At 46.8% G+C, this 19,639-nt stretch overlaps 1 protein-coding gene across 10 annotated transcripts in view; it reads left to right on the top strand.

Annotated features, from left to right (window-relative positions):
• Tmem40 (transmembrane protein 40) overlaps positions 1-19,361 on the top strand; it is a 34,126-nt gene extending 14,765 nt beyond the window's left edge. For 5 of the 10 annotated variants that reach the window (XM_035448844.1, XM_027429173.2, XM_027429174.2 and 2 more), the window contains 11 exons: positions 6,464-6,544; positions 7,152-7,277; positions 10,359-10,433; positions 12,650-12,703; positions 14,261-14,296; positions 14,619-14,651; positions 14,996-15,043; positions 17,399-17,470; positions 17,570-17,644; positions 18,135-18,197; positions 18,816-19,361. In XM_035448844.1, coding sequence (XP_035304735.1) covers positions 6,464-6,544; positions 7,152-7,277; positions 10,359-10,433; positions 12,650-12,703; positions 14,261-14,296; positions 14,619-14,651; positions 14,996-15,043; positions 17,399-17,470; positions 17,570-17,644; positions 18,135-18,197; positions 18,816-18,835 — 683 coding nt within the window. In that variant the 3' untranslated portion in view covers positions 18,836-19,361. The remainder of the gene's footprint in view (positions 1-6,463; positions 6,545-7,151; positions 7,278-10,358; positions 10,434-12,649; positions 12,704-14,260; positions 14,297-14,618; positions 14,652-14,995; positions 15,044-17,398; positions 17,471-17,569; positions 17,645-18,134; positions 18,198-18,815) is intronic. The other 5 variants (XM_035448846.1, XM_035448847.1, XM_027429177.2 and 2 more) reach the window with 2 other exon arrangements.
• The last annotated feature ends 278 nt before the right edge of the window (positions 19,362-19,639 follow it).

Consider the following 19,639-nt stretch of genomic DNA (forward strand, 5'->3'; position numbering starts at 1 on the left):
CATGCACACACACACAGTAGCCACAGTAGCTGGTTTTGGAAGAAGGAAGCTCATGGTTGCTGGGATGCCTCTGTGCTAGAAACTGAGTTACAGATGAGTAGGTCCTTGGGGCTGAAGAGATGGCTCAGTAGTTAAGACCCATGTGCAGTTCTTGTAGAGGACCTGAATTCCCATGCCTCCCAACAGCCAGTTCTAGGGGATGTGATTTGATACCTCTGGTCTCCATGGGAGACCAGAGCTGTGCTCAAGTGTACACACCCACATAAATGCAGCTTAAAATAAATATCTTTTTTAGATTTTATTTATTTATTATGTATACAACATTCTGCTTCCAATGTATGTCTGCACACCAGAAGAGGGCACCAGATCTCATAACAATGGTTGTGAGCCACCATGTGGTTGCTGGGAATTGAACTCAGGACCTCTGGAAGAGCAGTCGGTGCTGTTAACCTCTGAGCCATCTCTCCAGCCCTAAAATAAATATTTTTAAAACAAACAAAGAACCAGATCAAGTAGGTCCTCCATAGTGCTCGAATTCAAATGCCAGAATCTGTAAATTAAGTTGATGGCCACAGGGATTTAAAACTGTACCTGGACCAAGTGTGGTGGTGCGTTTCTATAGTCCCAGCTAAGCAGGAAGCTGAATCCAGGAGTTCTAGGCTATAGTGTGCTATGCTAATTGGATATTTGCACTGTTTGACATCAATATGGTGACCTCCTAGGAGCAGAGACCACCAAGTTGCCAAAGAGTGGGGAGCCAGCCAGGCTGGAAATAGAGCAGGTCGAACCCCAATGCCAACCAGTAATGGGATCATACCTGAGAATAGCCACTGCACTCCAGCCTGGGCCTGGCATGCCCACAAGGGTTCCTGAAGATGGGCAGACAACAGGGGGCAACAGGTGGATGGCAGAGCAAGGCTGTAGGAGGACTTGAACTGACCATGTACATCTTGAAGGCAAAAGAATGTTTTGGGGACCCTAGAGCAGGTGTGAGGCATGAGACAGGGGGTGGGGGACATTAGTCTGGATGATAGAAAAAGGACAAAACAAAAAGAATCTGTTTATGGTGGGCAGGGTGGTTCATGCTTGTAATATTAGTACTTGGGATATTGAGGCAGGAGGATCAGGAGCTCAAAGGTCAGCCCTGGTTACATAGCAAGTTCAAGGCCAGTCTGACATGCATAAGATCTGTTCTCAGTAAATAAAAAAAGTCTTCAGGAGAGCCTCCAGAGAGGAATGTCTACATCTAGGTTCTAGCCCAGAAATATCTATCTTATATCTGGCTGTTCCTCCCCCTCCTTCCTCTGTACATAAACATATAAATAAATAAAGGAAAAAAATAGGATTTGAGGGTGTAAGCTCGGTAGATGCTGGCCCAGCATGCTGAGGCCCTGGTTCAATCCCCAGCACTGAAATAAAAGAAAAGCCCATGTTGACCTCCCTCTAACATTGTGTGAATTACTAAGTGTGTTTTGTTTTGAGCCACTGTAAATGTGAACATTTCTTGTTCTTTTTTTGTTTGTTTGTTTTGTTTTTTTGTTTTTTTGAGACAGGGTTTCTCTGTGGCTTTGGAGGCCGTCCTGGAACTAGCTCTGTAGACCAGGCTGGCCTCGAACTCACGGAGATCTGCCTGCCTCTGCTTCCCGAGTGCTGGGGACTAAAGGCGTGCGCCACCACCGCCTGGCAAATGTGAACATTTCTTACAGAAGTCATAAAAAAGGCTCAAGGGACTGAACCAGGTCCTAGGTGGTATGGTCTTGTAAAGTCTATTTGATTTTTCCCCCATTTCTGTCCTGTACTTCCTGAAATCCCCAATATCTCCAAGGCCCTTGTGCCTTTGCATCCTAGTGAATAGTGGAGGTTGATGAGGTCTTAGAAAGGCAAGGTATGATTGGAGGATTGGGACGTTCATCCAGGGACTGGAGGAACAACTGATGGTCACCAAGGCCAGTCACACCTATATAATGAAATCTTGTGGGTGAAAACCCACAAGAACGGGGTGGCACACTCCAGAGTATCTGTGTGCTTATCTGTGAGCACAAAGACCTCTGTGCCTCCTAACAGGGGATGAAACAAACCAGGGCCAGGCTTCCTTTGTTGTTTCGTTGCTATTGCTGTTTGCTTAAGACAGATTCTCATGTAGCCCAGGATGGCCTTCAGCTCTCTGTATAGCCAAAGATGACCTTAAATTCTGGAATCTCCTGCCTGCATCCCCCAAAGGCTAGGATTGCAGGCTTGTGACACCATAACCATTTTATATGATTCAGGAGGTGAATCCAGAGTCTTGTGCATGCTAGGTGAACACTCTACCAACCGAGACACAGCCCCTGTCCTGCTTTTTCATTTTTTCTTTACTCCCTCCCTCCCTCCCTCCCTCCCTCCCTCCTTCTCTCCTCATTCTCCTTTTTATTTTTGAGACAGGATCTCACTATGCATCCCTGGCTGTCCTGGAACTCACTATGTGGAGCAGGCTGGCTTCAAACTCACATATATCTACTTGCTTCTGTCTCCTGAGTGTTGAAATTAAAGGTGTGCACCACCATGCCTGACAAACTTGCTTTTACAAGTCAGTGTGATGGCCAGGGCAGATCCTAGGGATTTGATTCCCTGTTAGAGCTCTCCAGAGCACTGTTGCTTTGAGATGAAGTTTCCCAATGAACCTCGGCCACACATTCAGACCACAGAAGTGGCCTCATACGTTTCTTTATTTCCTGGCCTTGGCTTTCCCCTCTGTGAAACAGAATCCTCTGGTACCTCCACACCTCCTGGGTGGTGTGACAGTGGCTTGGAAGGAGCAAGTGGTGAGGCTGGGAGCACTTGCTGCGGTCTTCAGCACCTCCCAGTGGGCCTGAGGCAGCTAGGTGGCACACACCTTTAGTCTCAGAACTTAAGTAGAGGCAGGGAGAACTCGGTGACTTCTTGGCCAGCCTGGTCTACGTGGAGAATTCCAGGCCAGCCAGGGCTATATAGTGAGACCCTGTCTTAAAAACTAAGCCAAACCAAACAAACAGATAAGAGGGGACAGGTAGGGTCTGGGGTGTCACTCAGCAGCAGAGAGTCTGCTTAGCACGTCCTGGGTTTGATCCCCAGCACAGCAAATCAGAATAGAGCACAGCTCAGCACTTCAGGTAACAGGACAAGCTATGTTCTCTCTCTTCCGTTTTCTCTCTTCACTTTTCTTTTTCTCAGCTTCACAGGGCACATTTCAGCTCAAAGGCAATCACGTGTTATATGGTTTGGTTTCTATGGTGCTAGCAAGGAACCCAGGACCTTGCCCACTATGCCACGGAACTACACTCCTGCCCAGGCTGCAGCTTCTGAACCTGAGCCCTCCCTGACTGTTGTTTTTAATCTATGTTGTTCTATTTACCAATAAGTCTCAGGAGTCAGATATTGGGGTGCAAATCTGCTAGATCTCAAGGGTTTTGGAATTATTTGAAAATAATATATTTTCATTGATTCAGATGAGAGAAGCATTTTTGAACACTAACTTTGACTGAGGAAAGAACTGATGTTGAGCATACAATATTGTCATTATTCAACTGTGATCTGTCTTCTGTGGATATTATTTCCCCCACCATCCTTAGCATTATAGCCTCCAATAAGTTCATTAAAACATTTCTAAATGAGAGAAAAAAAAAAAAGAAAGAAAATCTGCTAGATCAGAGAAGCTCTATCTGCCTTCCCAGATCTTCCATCCTCTCTATGGCTAATTCTTGTCAACTAGTCCTTGGCACCGCCCCTTGATCCAAGATTAACACAATGTGATCAAATATCCCACAACAGCTGACCTTGCAGGATTATTGTAAGGGTCAAATGAGACCATCCTTTAAAAGATCTTTTATTGCCTGGAAATTCACAGGTGAGGGCTGATTCCTACCTGACTTGCTTGTCAGCAGTGCAGAGGAATCGTGGACATATGTCCTTTGTAACATGATTGACATAATACAGATTCGGGGGGTGGCATGTGTGTTTGTTATTATTGTATGTGTACGGGCATTTTGCCTCCATGTATGTCTGTACATCTTGTGCCTGCAGTGCGCCTCCAAGGCCAGAAGAGGGAGTAGGGATCCCATGGAGTTATGGACAATTGGGAGCCATCATGGAGGTGCTGGGAATGGAAACCAGCTTCTCTGCAAGAGCAACAAATGTTCTTTTATGTTGTTGTTGTTACTTTGTTTGTTTGAGACAGGGTCCTGCTATGTAGCTCTGACTGGCCTAGAAGTCCCTATGTAAACCAGGCCAGCCTCAAACTCAAAGATCCCCTGGCCTCTGCCTCCCAACTGCTGGGTGCTGCCATGCCCGGCTGTAACAAGACAAGTGCTCATGACTGCTGACCCATCTCCCCAACTCCTGTTGTTTTTCTATCTTTACATAAACAAATGTAAAAAAAAATAGAGAGACATAAGAAGGCCAAAAGGCTCAGCTCCATGGTTCTGATCATATAAAGTAAAAAGGCCAAAAGGCTAGAGCAGAAGACTTGTCATTAGGTTGAGGTTAGTCTGGACTACATAACAAATGAACAAATCAACTAACAAACAGGTCTGGTGAGATGACTCTGAGGGTAGCACACCTGATGCCAAGCCTGAAGACCTGAGTTCAATCCCCAGGATGCACATGGTGGAAAAGTGAATCCATTTCTGAAAGCTGTTCTCTGACCTCTACTCACACGAACCCACATACACTGACATAACAATAAATGTTAAAAACAAACAACACCAAAAAAACTTCTGGGCAGGCGGCACACGTTGAATCCAGCATTCAGGAGTCAAAGGCCAGCCTGTTCTACAAAGCAAGTGCCAGACTGTCCAGGGCTACACGGTGAGCCCCTGTCTTTAAGAAACAAAATAAAACAAAAAACCTAATACTAACATAAATATCACACTTTAAAGGATGTTTTTGTTGATATTGCTGATTTTGAGAGTCTTGTTTCATAGTCTGACACCAAACACCTAACCTCAGACAATGCTCCTGTCCTCAGCCTCCCAGAAAGTGGGAACTACGGACACTTACCACTTTGTTAAAAAAGGGTTCATGTCTGTTCACAGGCATGTATATAGAGTGGGAGATCAGAAGAGAGAGCCTTGCCTGTTGATCCTTGCCCTCTGTCTCATTTCAGACAGGGTGTTTCTGCTGTTCACTGCTGGGATAGCTAGTCTGCGATCCAGCAGTTCTCCTGTCTCCTACTGGTATAGAGGAACACTAGGATTACAGATTCCAATGACGTTTCTGTTGATTCTAGGGATCTGATTCAGGCTAGCAGGTTTATGAGGCAAGTGCTTTATGCACCGAGCCATCTCTCCAGCCTCTAAAATCATCAAAAGATGGTCAATATTCAAAATTTCCCTACTGCATGTTTTTTGTTTGTTCATTTTGCTTATTTGAGAAAATATATCTTTGTGTGTCCTTGACCCACTCTTTTTTTTCCCCTAAATTATATTCTTGAAGCTGGTGACATGGCTTGGTGGGTAAAGGACACTTGCTGCCAAGCCTGATGGCCAGAAAGTAGTCCTTGGAATCCAAATGATGGAGGGAGAGAACGGATTCCATAAGTTGTCCTCTGGCCTCCATAAGTGCTGTGCTCTTGAAAGCAACACATTAAACAAACCAACAAACAAGTTTTTTTTTTAAAAGATTATTTATTTATTATATGACCCGGCCCGTGGGACACTCATCAACGCAGGAAACTGGGTGGGGGAGACAAATGAAGGACAGGAGACACAAAGAATGAGAACAAGTTGGAAAAGCTGATCAAGCTCTGAATTTATTAGAACGAAGGGCAGGGTTTTTATAGCAGTGGGTGGGGGGAGTGATTTCCAGGGTGGGGTGGCAGTAAAGGAATGCTCAGCCAGGCAGGAACTGTTGTAAGAAAATGTGCTATCGCCTGCCTGCCTGCTCAACCGCAAGTAGTCATTTGAGAAACAGTGCTAAGAAGAGGAAGCAGAGATTTAAGCTTCAGGGCTATCACAATGGCGTTGCTCAGGATCTTTACCTGTTAATTAGGTTGGCTCCCAGCAATTATGTTTACAGTGTTCTGCCTGCAGGCCAGAAGAGGACACCCAATGTCATTATAGATGGTTGTGAGCCACCATGTGGTTGCTGAGAATTGAACTCAGGACCTCTGGACGAGCATCCAGTACTCTTAAACCCTGAGCCATCTCTCCAGCCCCCAAACAAATATGTTTTAAAAATAAAAATGGTTCTGGGTATGGCGGCACATGCCTTTAGTCCTTGCACTCAGGAGGCAGAGGCAGGTGGAACTCTGTCACTTCAAGGCCAGCCTAGTCTCTATAGCAAATTCCAGGCCAGCCAGAGCTACATAGACAGACTGCCAAAAAAAAAAAAAATCATATTACTTCAAATGCTGTGTGTTTTCCTCCCTTTCCTTATTCATTTGCCAAGCTCTTTACATATGAAGGATATTAACTAAAGTGAAGTAAACAGCTTGCTGGTCTTCCTCTAGGGAAAGAGATGGAGGCTTCAGGATCTTCTTCCCAGTCTGAAGAGGCCAGTGGAATCCACAGAGAAACAGAAAATCTAAACTGTAAGTTTATCTTCTCAGACCCTCTGAGCACAGCCTCTGGGGACGTGGGTGCAGAATGGGTGAGGCCATCAAAGACCCCGCCCAGGTCATGTGATTTTCCAGTCACATGCCCGTTCCAGACTGTTCCCCACACTGCCTAGCTGAGCAGGTCTTCAGTTGCTCCCCAGATTTTGAGAAGTTTCTAGGCAGCTTGTTTTGGAAGTGGGGAGCATCTCGAGAAAGTGGGAAGGATTTCATGCATCTGGCCTTGAAGAAAGGGAAGGTTTGGGGCTTGACCACAGGCTGCCCTCTGTGTAACTGAGGGAACCCTGAACCAGTACTGAGTCTGGAGATCTCCAGGTGGGATAGTGGGGACGGGGGAAAGGGAGCTTAGAAGACTATTTTCTAGGGTCTGTAAGCAGAGGAATGTTTGCCTTGGGCTGTCTTTGGCACCTCTACCCAGGGGTCTCTGAGAATCTTGATCTTGGACACCTTCCATTGGCCTTGGATATTCAGGGGAATAGTTCCCCCCTGTTGGCTCCATGAGTGCTCCATGGAGAGGCTGCACTGTTGCCAGGGGTGGGTCAGGGGTCAGGAAGTGCTCACCACCTTGCCTGTGCGCCTCCAGACCAAGAGACAGAGTTCCACAAGCAAGATGGGAAGGCCCGAGAACGATGTGAGAGAGACAAGTCTTCCTCCTCATCCTCCTCATCCTCCTCTTCCTCTTCCTCATCATCTTCCTCCTCCTCCTCAGGTATAGCAAACATTCTTAGGAATGGGGTGTGGCTTGATGGTACAGTGTTTACCTCATATGTACAGAGCCCTGGGTTCCATCCCCAGCAACACACACACACACACACACACACACACACACACACACACACACGAGAGAGAGAGAGAGAGAGAGAGAGAGAGAGAGTAATAGAAATATATTTAGAAAACATACAGGGCTGAATTTATAACAACATTGGAGCTGTCATTTAGTGAGTGCTTACTGCCAGGTACTCTTTCAAGTACTTTACACTTAAGAACTCAATTGTCCCAGGACCTCATCAAGGAAGATATAATATTATTGGAAGTCTCATTTTACAGGTGAAGCACAGGAGGCTACGTGACCTGCTTTAAGTAGCAAACTTGAAAGTCCTTGAAGGTCTTTCTGGGACTGGGGAGTTTGTGGGAGTGGATTCTCTGACTGGTCAATTGGAGCTTCTGCACTCTGATCTATTTTACACGGCGGGCCTGAGCTTACAATTCCCAGGCTTGGGCTGAGGGTATAACTCTGCATGGTTGGGTTCTTGCTTAGCACAAAGTTCTGGGTTCCATGCCCATCATAGCACAAACCTAGTATGCTGACACACATCTATAATCCTACCATTCAGGAAGTGGAGGCTGGAGCATCCATCATCCTTAGCTAGCCTGGGCTACATGAAGGAATAGCCACTAAATAAAGCCAAGGAGAGTGATATAAATTTGTAATTCCAGCACTTGGGAGGTAGCGGCAGAAAGATGGGCAGGCCATCCCAGACTAGCCTGTGCCACACAGAGAAACTGCCCCAAGCAAACAGAAAATAAACACACTCTTTAAACACCTAACTTATGTTATGAATAAATCATAAGCAAAGCTAAAATAACTGTCAATCACCTGTTGATGGACATTGTCCCTGGCTGATAGAATCTAGAGTTTTATTTCATTTATATTTTCCATATTGTTTGATATTTTGCAATGAAGAACTTTTTTCTTTCTCATTGATATATATATATATATATATATATATATATATATATATATATATATGAGACAGGGTTTGACCAGGCTGGCCTCGAACTCACAGAGATCTGCCTGCCTCTGTCTCCTGACTGCTGGGATTAAAGGCGTGCACCACCACTGCCTGGCTTCTTACTGATATATATTTGTAAAATATAGAAAAGAAGGAGATAGTTGGGCATGGTGGCAAATGCCTGTGAGCCCAGCTCTCAGGAGACAGAGGCAAGAAGATTGCCACAAATTTGAGGCCATTCTGCTCTACATAATGAGTTCCAGACTGTTTTATTCATTAAGATAAACACCACACAGGGACTGGAGAGATGGCTCAGAAGTTAAGAGCACTGCCTACTCTTAAGAGGTCATGAGTTCAATTCCCAGCAACCACATGGTGGCTCACAGCCATCTATAATGACATCTGGTGCCCTCTTCTGGTGTGCAGGGATACATGCAGGTAGAACACTGCATACATAATAAATAAATACAAATCTTTTAAAAAAAGGTAAACACACATCTGTTATTTTGATTTGCAGTCAGTCCTCCACATCCATGAACTCTGCATGCTTGGATCCAGCCAACCAAGGGGTGAAAAAAAATAAACTGTCTATATTGAACACAGATGGCTGTTTTATTGCCATATTACTAAACAACACCAAGTATGAATTATATAGCATTTACGTTATAGTAAGCATTACAAGTAATCTAGAGGTGGTTTAAATAACAAAGGGGGATCTGCAAGATGGTCCAGTGGGTGAAGGTGCTTGCTGCCAAGCTATCCACCCACGTTCAATCCCTAGGACCCATGTGATCCACATGGTAAAAGGAGAAAAGCAACTCTTGAAAGTTGTACTCTGAACTTCCACACATGTGCTGTGGCATGTGCTTCCCTGACCACACATAAATGCATACTTTTTATTTATTTATTTATATTTGGTTTTTCGAGACAGGGTTTCTCTGTCTTGTTTTGGAGCCTGTCCTGGAACTAGCTCTATAGACCAGGCTGGCCTTGAACTCACAGAGATCCGCCTGTCTCTGCCTCCCAAATGCTGGGATTAAAGGCATGCACCACCAATGCCCGGCTTGCATACTTTTTAAATTAAGAAAAATAACACAAGAGGACACATACAGTTTCCATACAAAATGCTACAAAGTCCTGTATAAGGGACTGGTGTGTCTGTGGCTTTTGATGTGTGTATGTGTCAAGTCTTAGAACCTTCTCCCATGGATACCAAGGGACAACCGTAGTACCAGCCAGCTCTTGCACTGTGTCAACTGAAAGTACGTGAATACTGACTTGGAAGCACAGCTGACTGGCTTCCTGGAATTTTAATGAATCCATGGTTGATAAGGAAGTCCCTAAGCACACTGAGGGAACTCATCTGGGGCCATCTTGATAGTCCTAGGAGAAAGCCCTGTAGCCAGGGACAAATGACTGATTAGTCTAAGATGTATACAACTCAGCCATGGGTTATATCCCTTCAGCCTCCTGCTCCAGGCTAGGCAACCTGAGGCAATGGAAGATACAGGCTGTGGCCTTCAGGAGCTCAGATAGTGGGAAAAACAGACACTGTCTATCCCTCACGGTGACTGACTCAGGCACAAGACAGTGCCATAGAAACCCCAGGTGGGAAGGATAAGGTCAATGAGTGTCTGAACAACATGAATGGGGTTCCTACAGGACATGTGACATCAGCTCAGCTTCACAATCTGGGAGACAAGTGGGAAAGAGTTCCAGGCCAGCAGACACACACCAGCAGAGCAGAAACCCAGAGTCCTGTGGCATCACCAGGACAGACATGATTAACAGCATTGTGTGTGTGGTGGACTCTCCATAAGATGGCACGTCATGGAACTTGGTTGCCTCTTCAGGAAAGCCTCCTTGGGCAGCAGCAAAAGTAGGGCTCAGCCAGAAAATACAAAGAAGAGAGTGACATAGAAAATTAGGGGCCACTGTCCTCAGCAGGGCAAAATTCCTTTCTCCTCAAAGTGGGATCTTCGAGACTGTCTATCAGAGTGACAGTGGCCTGGCGCCTTCCAGCCTGAGGCCCTACAGCTTGTGTTTGCTCCTCACAGACAGCAGCGATGAGGACCAGCACCCCAGAGGCCCCAGGGAACACCGAAGGAAGCCCCACAGGGACAGCTCTCCCGGTAGGCAGCAGGCTCCTCACCTTTCCTTTGCTAGTGGGGCCATGTGAGAAGGTTCGTCACAAAATGCTGTTTGCAGCCATATTAGTCGGAAATAGCCTACTTAACACCCCCCTGGGCTCTGCCTTGGTGGTAGTCATGGTTGTCCTTTTGTATGGTTTGAGTCAGGGTTTCACTGTGTGGCCTTGGCTGTCCTAGAACTCCCTCCGTAGACCAGGCTGGCCTTAAACTCACAGAGATCTGCCTGCCTCTGCCTCCGGAGTGCTGGGGAAAACGTGTGCCATCACACCCAGCTTTGTTTGTTTTTGATGAGCACTTTTCTAGCTTTGGCATGATGGGTGGCAAATCACAGAACTCACTTGACCTCAAATGTATTTGTAAAGAAATCTTACACAAAACAGGAAGAAGGGGCCTGAGATGGCTCAGCAAGCTAAAGGTACCTGACTCCAAGCTTGATGACCTGAGCTGCATGCCCACACAGGAGGGAACTGACTTCCAAAAAGTTGTTCTCTGACCTCCACATGGGCTCCGTGGCATGAGATCCATGCCCCATGCAAGTAAATAAATATTCAAAAGAATAGTTTACAAAGCATAAAGATATTAACAGTAATTATGATAGTGAAGCTGTGAGGCATATTTATTATGTATGTATTTTTGCAATACTGGGGTGGTACCCAGGGTTCTGGCAAGTGTTCTTCCACTGAGCCACATTGAGCTCCAACCTCAACCTGCCCCTTTTGAAAAATGTATCACTCATATGTATTTATATGTATGAGTATTTTGCCTGCAGGTATGTGTGTGTACCATATGCATGCATAGTGCCCAGGGAAGCCAAAAGAGGGTGTCTGATCCCCTGGAACTTGAGCCACAGATTGTTTTGGACCAACTGGTAGATGGGGTCTGGGGGTTGAACCTGGGTCCTCTGCAAGAACAGCCAGTGCTCTTAACCTCTTAACCTGAGCCATCTTTCTAGTCCTAGAAAATCACTTTTGCCAAAATAAATAAATTTTGCGAAAAGAAAAGAGCATCGGGGAAAGAATGAGAATTAATGAATGAATGTCTATTGCTGAGCCTGGTATGCACAAAGTGCTTGATAAATGCTGGAGTTGAGCCTAGGTTCTATTTCTAGAGCTACAGCTAGCTGGGGATCTGGGTATGGAGCTCAATTGTGAAGTCTGTGCTTAGCCTTGTATTTCCAACACCAAAAATGATAATGATAAATAAATAAAATAACAGCAAATAAAAAAAAAAACCAAACCAAGAATTGAGGTTTTATGAGAGACCTGTAGAGTCACTCCTTACTGTGTGTGTTTGGTAGAATCATTTTACTTTTTGTTTTTCTCTCCATCACCCCACATCCCTGTGCTGGGATCAGATCAGTGTCTCACACATGTTAGGAGAGCTCTCCCACCAAGCTGTTCCCTGAGCTGTAATTGAACCTTTGCATCTCAGCTGCTTTGTCTGCAGAATAGATAGGTGTGCATTGGTGCCTTCTGAGAACTCTTTCAATGAGAACCAAAGGAAACATTTAATAGAAATAACTTAGTACAACGGGCGTTGGTGGCGCACGCATTTAATCTCAGCACTCAGGAGGCAGAGACAGGTGGATCTCTGTGAGTTCGAGGCCAGCCTGGTCTCCAGAGCAAGTGCCAGGATAGGCTCCAAAGCTACACAGAGAAACCCTGTCTCAAAAAACCAAAAAAAAAAAAAAAAAAAAAGAAAGAAAGAAATAACTTAGTACACCATTGGCACACCTTAGAGCTTAGTAAATGACAAGCATTCTTACTATATAACTTACTATATAATTTATCTATGTGTATGTGTGTTTTGCCTACCTATATGTATTCGTACCATGTACATGCCTATGCCCACAGAGGCCAGAAGAGGGTTCAGATTGCCTGAAACTAGAATTGCAGGCAATTGTGAGCTGCCATGTGGATGCTGGGAACTGAACCCTGGGCCCTCTGCAAGAGCAGTTAGTGCTCTTAACCTCTGAGCCACCTCTCCCACTGCAGTAACTGTTCTTGACTGTTCTTCACTGAGCCTTGGGCCCAGCCAGGCCTGCAGTTTCATATCAGTAACAGAGCATAGTAGCCTCTAGGGGCACTGAGGGTAAGTACGTACCTGAGACTCTGTTTACCTTTTGGAGACCAGATGTGGGGATATGGAGGTGGCCCTGGGACACTGGGGAAAGTTGACCAAGGTTTGTTTCCACCCAGGTGCTGACCACGGGGAACTGGAGGTGCTGAGAGATGACCTTCAGCTCTATGGAGGTAACTGCTGGTCCCCTGGCTTTGAAGAAGAGAATCATGAGGGCCGAGTGGGCAGAACAAGGGTGGAGTCTCATGATCGGAAGACTCCCAGGCAGACAGATGAGGTAGTGAGGCCACAGCAATCCAGGTGGGACCCCGGTGCCCTCTACTGCAATTACGACGGTTCAAGGACAGTCAGTCTTCTCTACTGACTGGAGCCCCTGCTTTCAGCACAGTTGACTGGTCACCCAACAGATCTGGGCCACAGTTTTGCCATCAGCAAAATGGGAGTGATCCACTTCACTCTCTTGGAACCCTGTACTGTTTAAGAATGGCAGACCCCAGTCCCCTTTTATGAACTGTTTCCAAGAGCCCTGTACGATGGTGAGGAGGCGTAGGAAACATGGAAATGAAGGGCAAATACTGGGGCACTTTGGTCGTAGCACTACAATGAAGGAGGGAAGTCTACAGATTGACTTAGTTCATCAAAGAACCTGGCAGACGCGCACTACCCAGTGAGAGCCAGGGCCCCCAAAATCCACCTCGTCCCCCAATTCCTAGTAATGACCCAGAGAAACAGCAAGAAACAAGGGTTGAGTACACTCAGAGCACATATTGGAATATAACACACAGCTGTCTTTTAGCGCTGGCATTGTGAGGGATCTTTATATTGTCTTTTTTTTTTTTTTTTGGTTTTTCGAGACAGGGTTTCTCTGTGTAGCTTTGGAGCCTATCCTGGCACTCGCTTTGGAGACCAGGCTGGCCTCGAACTCACAGAGATCCGCCTGCCTCTGCCTCCCGAGTGCTGGGATTAAAGGCGTGTGCCACCAACACCTGGCTCTTTATATTGTCTTATTTGTTTATTTGAATGTATTCATTTATTTTAGTACTAGAGACTGAATTCAAGAATGTTTTCTTTGTTGTTAGTTTGATTTTTAAAAGATTTTTATTTTTACTTTGTCTTAAAGATTTTTTTTAACTTTCTATTTTTATTTCACTTATTTATTTTATGAGTGTTTTGCTTACATGTATGTCTGTTTATTATGTGTATGCCTGTGAAGGCTAGAAGAGGGAGTTGGATCTCTTAGAATTAGAGTTACAAACAGATTTGAGCTGCCATGAGGGTAGGGACCAAACCCAGGTCCTCTGAAAGAGGTGCTATTTCTCCTGTATCACACACCCATACACACACACACACACAGGCACGCACACACGTATGTGCCTGAGTGTGGTTTATGAATATGAGTGCAGTGCCAAAACAAGACAGAAGAGGGCATCAGATTCCCTTGAAGCTGGAACTACAGGAGGTTATGAGCATCTAGGACTCTTAAATACTCTGCCATCTCTCTGGTCCCTATTTTATTTTGTTTTACATAAAAAGTACTAGTTTTACGTGGCTTGAGGTGGGGGGCGGTGACTGCCAATTAGATAGCGCAGGAACCTTTCAGCCAGCTCCGGTCCCCACCCAGCCTACACTAGATCATTGTAAGACTCCAAGTAGGCCCTACTTCCCTCCATAGTACCCCTTCTCGGGAGAGCACCATCATGTGTGTGCTCACCGATTCTCCTTCCATGCAGGTGATTCTGGGGAAATGGTGCTTGCTGGGGAGTCAGGTGAGTACTAGAGTTGAGTGTCATCTGGGCACTGTCCTGATGAGCACTCTCAGGGTCACGGCTGTGAGACATGGGAACTCCAGGGCCACTTAGGGACCTGGCTGCATGCAATGGACAGGAGAGGAGTTGTGGGACAATGGATGGGGGCCCAGGCAAGAGGAAGCAGACATCAGCCAGTTAGGAAAGGTCCCTTGGATCCCATGGCTGGAGAATTACCAAGAGCCTTCTCTTAGTCACCTCTGGATTGCTAGTCACGGGGGTGAAAGCCCCTGGCAAGGAGCCTGGGCCAACCTGGCACTAACACTGAGTCTCTCATTTCTAGGACTCCGAAGAAGAGGTTCCGGCTCAACAGGGGGTAAATATATAAGCTCCAAGGACAGTAGGAGGCTGTGTGGATCCCAGAGGGTCCAGAGAGGAGCACAAATGGCCTGAGAGGGTGGGCCAGTTCTAGCAGGGATGTCAGCACCCATATAACTTAGAAAGAAGCCTCCGTTAGAAGGGAAATGGAAGGAAGAACAGGGCTAGGCCTATAGAGGGGTGAGGAAGTCAGCGAGGGTCCCGGGGACAGCCACCCCTATCTTCAGGATCCTGTCTGGTGCTCCTGCTGAGGTCACCGCCTGATCCAGAGACACCCAGCACTCGAGTCTCTAAGGCCAGAGTAGCAATCTACAAAACACATCTCTCTCTTTAATTCTGAAGGAGAAATGGAGGCATCTCAGTTAAGAAGGTTGAACATAAAGAAGGATGGTAAGTAACTCGGCATTCAGGAGCCATGCTCACCTGGCTGGTCCAGATTTCTGTGCGTGCAACTAGAACCACAGTAACCCCAGTCACCTCTGCCAGGCACCCCACAGTTAGCAAAGTCCTCAGCTCTAATCACCTGGGAGGGTGGGGTTGGAATACAAGCAGTGATGCCCATCTTGTCATGTAGAAACGGAGGCCCACAGTTGGTTAGGGCCTTCCAATAGCGCTGAAGGGAATGGCCTGGGCTTGACACTGGTCAAAAGCTCTCTTTGCTCTGCATGCAAACACAGGGAGATAAATGTTTCATGCTCTGTGGTGGGACATAGTCAGGCTGTGGGATTCATGAGGTTCCACTGAAGAAGTGATGAGAGCTCCAGGCCTTCCTCTGCTCCAAGCCTGGAATCCATGAGGACTTCCTGGAAGACCGTGAGGATAGGAAAGCGTGACTTTGGTTTTTTATTTGTTTATAAGATTAAAAAAATATTTATATGAGTACATGTGTCCAAGGAGACCAGAAGAGAGTGTCAGAGCCCCTGAAGCTAGAGTTACAGGTGGCTGGCTGTACACTGGTAGAGATGGGTTGTGTGATCAAACTTGGATTTCTGCAATAGCAGTAGTACTCACTGCTGAGCCATCTCTCCAGACTCTCACCATGCTTTTTGATTCAACAAATGGTAGCTGTTCTAGGAAAATCTTGAGTTACTTCAAAAGGTCCCCATACACTCCCATTTTTTTCAGAGGAGAGACCTGGGCTTAAGCCCTTTCTTAGTCTTGATCCCTGACAACCAGAGCACTCTGGCTGGGGGTGGGGCTAGGCATAAAAAGGCTCATTGGACTGAAACCCAGAGTCTCAAAGTACAGACCTCGTACTTGCTTCAGGACATGTAGAGTGTGTTATGCTCCAAAGGAAGGCAATTCCCTTCTGCCTCTGGAAGCTCGAGTCTTTGATTTAGCCTTGGCCCTACTCATCAGCCTTGAGAAAGACCCTTTCCCAGACTGCAGGGTTTGCGCTCTCTGTTCTAGGTTGGCTTTTGTTTTGGTTAGTGTGTGGGAGGCAGTGTTTTGTTGAGTCTTGTCTTGATCATTCTTCCTTCGTAACCCAGACTGACTTCAAACTTGGGGTGCTTTTGCCTCAGCTTCCTCAGTACTGGGATCGCAGGCATGCACCACCACTCCTGACTTCCCTTAAGCTTTCTTTTGTATTCGTCTATGAGGAAGCAGGGAGACCACTATTGACCCGGGTGAGATGCCTACCCTCAGTGCCTCGCACCCGAGGTGCAGCCTCTCGAATGCCTGTTAGCCTCAGAACTTTGCACTCAGTGCCTTTGCATGTTTCACAGTTGTGGTTTTTTTGTTTTATTTTTAATGCTCACTCAACAAATGAATTCTGAGCATCCGTATGGCTGCTCTAACTTCTGAGTTTCCTCAGACAGGAGGTTCACTGGGATCCTCCTTCTCGAAGACCTAGAGCCCAGGGAGGAGGAAACCGATAAACACAGAAATAAAACCCAAGCTGTGTGGCTGTACATGTTTCAAAAATAATGAAGTAAGATAGGGCTGAAAGGGGGGCTCCTGGGGTGCTCTTTAACACAGCCTGGTCAGGAGCAGGATCGCTATCATTTATAAAACAAGAAGCGGCTGGATCGATGGTTCAGCAGTTAAGTGCATTTCCCCTTTGTCAGAGGACTGCAGTTTGGATCCCAGCACCCATATCAGGTCCCTCACTAATGCCTGTAACTCCAGCTCCAAGGGATGTGATGCCCCTTTCTGACTTGTGGGTATTTGATGCACTCTCATGTAGGGGCATGCAATCACCTACATACAAATACAATAAAAGAACAGTTGGGCATGGTGGTACACACCTTTAATCCCAGCACTAGGCTGGCAGAGGCAGGCGGGTTTCTGTGAGTTCAAGGCCAGTCAGGGTGACCTAGTGAAACACTATCTCAAATAAATAAATAAATAGCTGGCCATCGTGGCACATACCTTTAATCTCAGTACTCTGAAGGCAGAGGACCTCTGTGATAACAAGGGCAGCTTGGTCTACACAGAGAGTTTCAAGTCATCCAGGGTTACAGGGTAAAACAAACAAACAAACACACACACCCAAATTAAAACAAGACAACAGGCATGGCATTGTGACACACACCTGGAACCCTTACTCTGAAGGCGGAAGCAGAAGAATCCTAAGTTGAAGGTAACCCTGGGCTCCATAGAGATCCTGCCTCAGAAAACAAAGCAAAAAATAAAAACCAGGGGGTTGTGGTGATGGCCTTAGTTGAGAGAGAGAGAGAGAGAGAGAGAGAGAGAGAGAGAGAGAGAGAGAGAGAGAAAGCAGCCTCCGCTCTTTTCTTGCAGATGAGTTTTTCCATTTCGTCCTCCTCTGCTTCGCCATTGGAGCCTTGCTGGTGTGTTACCACTACTACGCAGGTGGGGACTCCCTGGGGACCTGCGAAGGGGCTGCATGGGAGGTCAGGGAGTTGACCTACAGCCCAAATGCTGACTGTTCTTTCCTTGCTACCCTTGAAGACTGGTTCATGTCCCTTGGGGTTGGCCTGCTCACCTTTGCCTCCCTGGAGACCATTGGCATCTACTTCGGGCTGGGTAAGTGGTCCTGTCGAAAAGCTACACAGACTGGAAGGCTTCTGGAGGCTGGAGTGGTAGCTGCCATCATACCCACCAAGAGTCACGATTTAAACTTTTTTTTTTTTTAAGAATAAATTCCTCATGTTTGTGTTTTCTTCCTGACTGCATGTGAGGTCAGTGAGAGGTCCTTGGCAGAACCTTGTGGAAAAAGGGGGCAGCCCCACAAAAACAGTTTAAAGTGGCAAACACGCATAGCTCCTCAGATACTGAAAACAAGCTAGTGGAGCCAGGCATCGAGGTCGCTGGGTTTCCTGTCCCTGTTATTATTGCCTGTGACTCTTTTCCGTGTAATAACCACAGCACTGTTTTTGACGTTAGCCTAAAATTGCATGTTAGGCTTTGTTTGCGTGGGGTGTGCCTCGGTCCTGGGGAGACAGGGAGTGAGCCTGACCCTGGGGCCCTTGAGGGGCCAGCCTCCTGACCAACATTTTCCCTTGCTTCTGAGCAGTGTACCGGATCCACAGTGTACTTCAGGGTTTCATCCCCCTCCTTCAGAAGTTCAGGCTGCCAGGTAATGGTGCTACACATTTCCCCATCCAAACTCTCTCCTGGTCAGGGCTTTTATCTTGGAAAGAGATCTGCCATCTAGGGAAAGTCCTAGAGGCAAGAGGCTCAGGTTCAAGTTCTGCCTCTGTTCTGTGACCCCAGACAGCCTTTTTCTGTGCTGGCAATGGAGTCCAAGACCAGCAGCATGCTAGACAAGCTGCAACCCACCTGTCTGCAGCCTCTTTGAACCTCAGGTTTCCCAGCTGGAAAAGTCTCCATGAGTCTGTGTGTGTGTGTGTGTGTGTGTGTGTGTGTGGTTTGGCTAGGATGGGACCCAAGGCTTCACACATGCTAAGAAATTGCTCTGCAGAGCCACACTCCAACCCACTGTCTTTGACAGCAGCCCTGCAGCTTTGTATTTAGTGGTGTTGTGCCTCAGAGTCTGGAAGCCAGGCAGGGATAGTGTGTCTCTGTGCTGAGGGTGGAGGTGGTAATATCTCCATAACTATGGACCACAGGGCACCCCAGAACCTTCAGGAAGGTTGCTATCGTCACTGTGCTGTTTGGTCATTTGAGGTGGGGGTGGGGGCAGGACTTGACTGCCTGCAGAACCCTATATCATCCTGCCGGCTTTGCCTTCCAGGGTTCAGGAGAACTGACTGAGAACACTGCCTGATGGCATCTGAGCCAGTCCCCAATGTGACCACTGTAACCACTGCCATACCTGAGTCCAGAAGACAGACGACATGCTGGAAGACACCAGGAGGCCCTGCCTGGGCAATAAAGAGCTCTTTCCTTCCATGCGGTCTCAGTGTTGGCACCAGTGGGCAGGCTCTCCCTCTGCAGATTAACGCATAGTCTCTATGGGGAAGAGAGAAGGGATGGTATATAAGTCAGCAGAAAGGTCCTGGGACACCATTGCTCTTAGGGGCAACATGAGTCCTGGGCACTGAGGCTGGCATCTGTGGGCTCCGGTCTCTCTTGTGTCCTCAGGCCATGCCCAGGAGCTCATAGTTCCTGCAGAGCCATCCTGGGACAAATGGTCTACTGCAGGGTGCTACCAGGCTGGGTCCCTAGGGGAACCTGTTGCAGGTAAGATGCCTGGGACTAAAGCTGTGCTCCCATCACCCAGTGACCACCCTGTTGCCCTTGGATGTCTTCAAAATCCAAATAAATATTCTGTTCTCTATGCTAAAAAGAGTAGACTAAATATTCCTTAAGTTTCTTTTTTGTTTTTACTTTTTTTACATGGGTTCTCATGTTGCCCATGCTGGCTCAAACTCTCTATGTAGCTGTGGCAGTTTGAATGTAATTGGCCCCCATAAGCTCATTGGCAGTGACACTATTAGGAGGTGTGGCTTTGTTGGAGGAAGTGTGTCGCTGCAGGGTGGTTTTGAGGTCTCCATGCTCAAGATACGCCCAGTGTCTCAGACCACTTTCTGTTGCCTTTGAGTCAAGATGTAGGAC

This window comes from Cricetulus griseus, chromosome 8 (genome assembly GCF_003668045.3).
Source record: "Cricetulus griseus strain 17A/GY chromosome 8, alternate assembly CriGri-PICRH-1.0, whole genome shotgun sequence".
Lineage (NCBI taxonomy): Eukaryota > Metazoa > Chordata > Mammalia > Rodentia > Cricetidae > Cricetulus > Cricetulus griseus.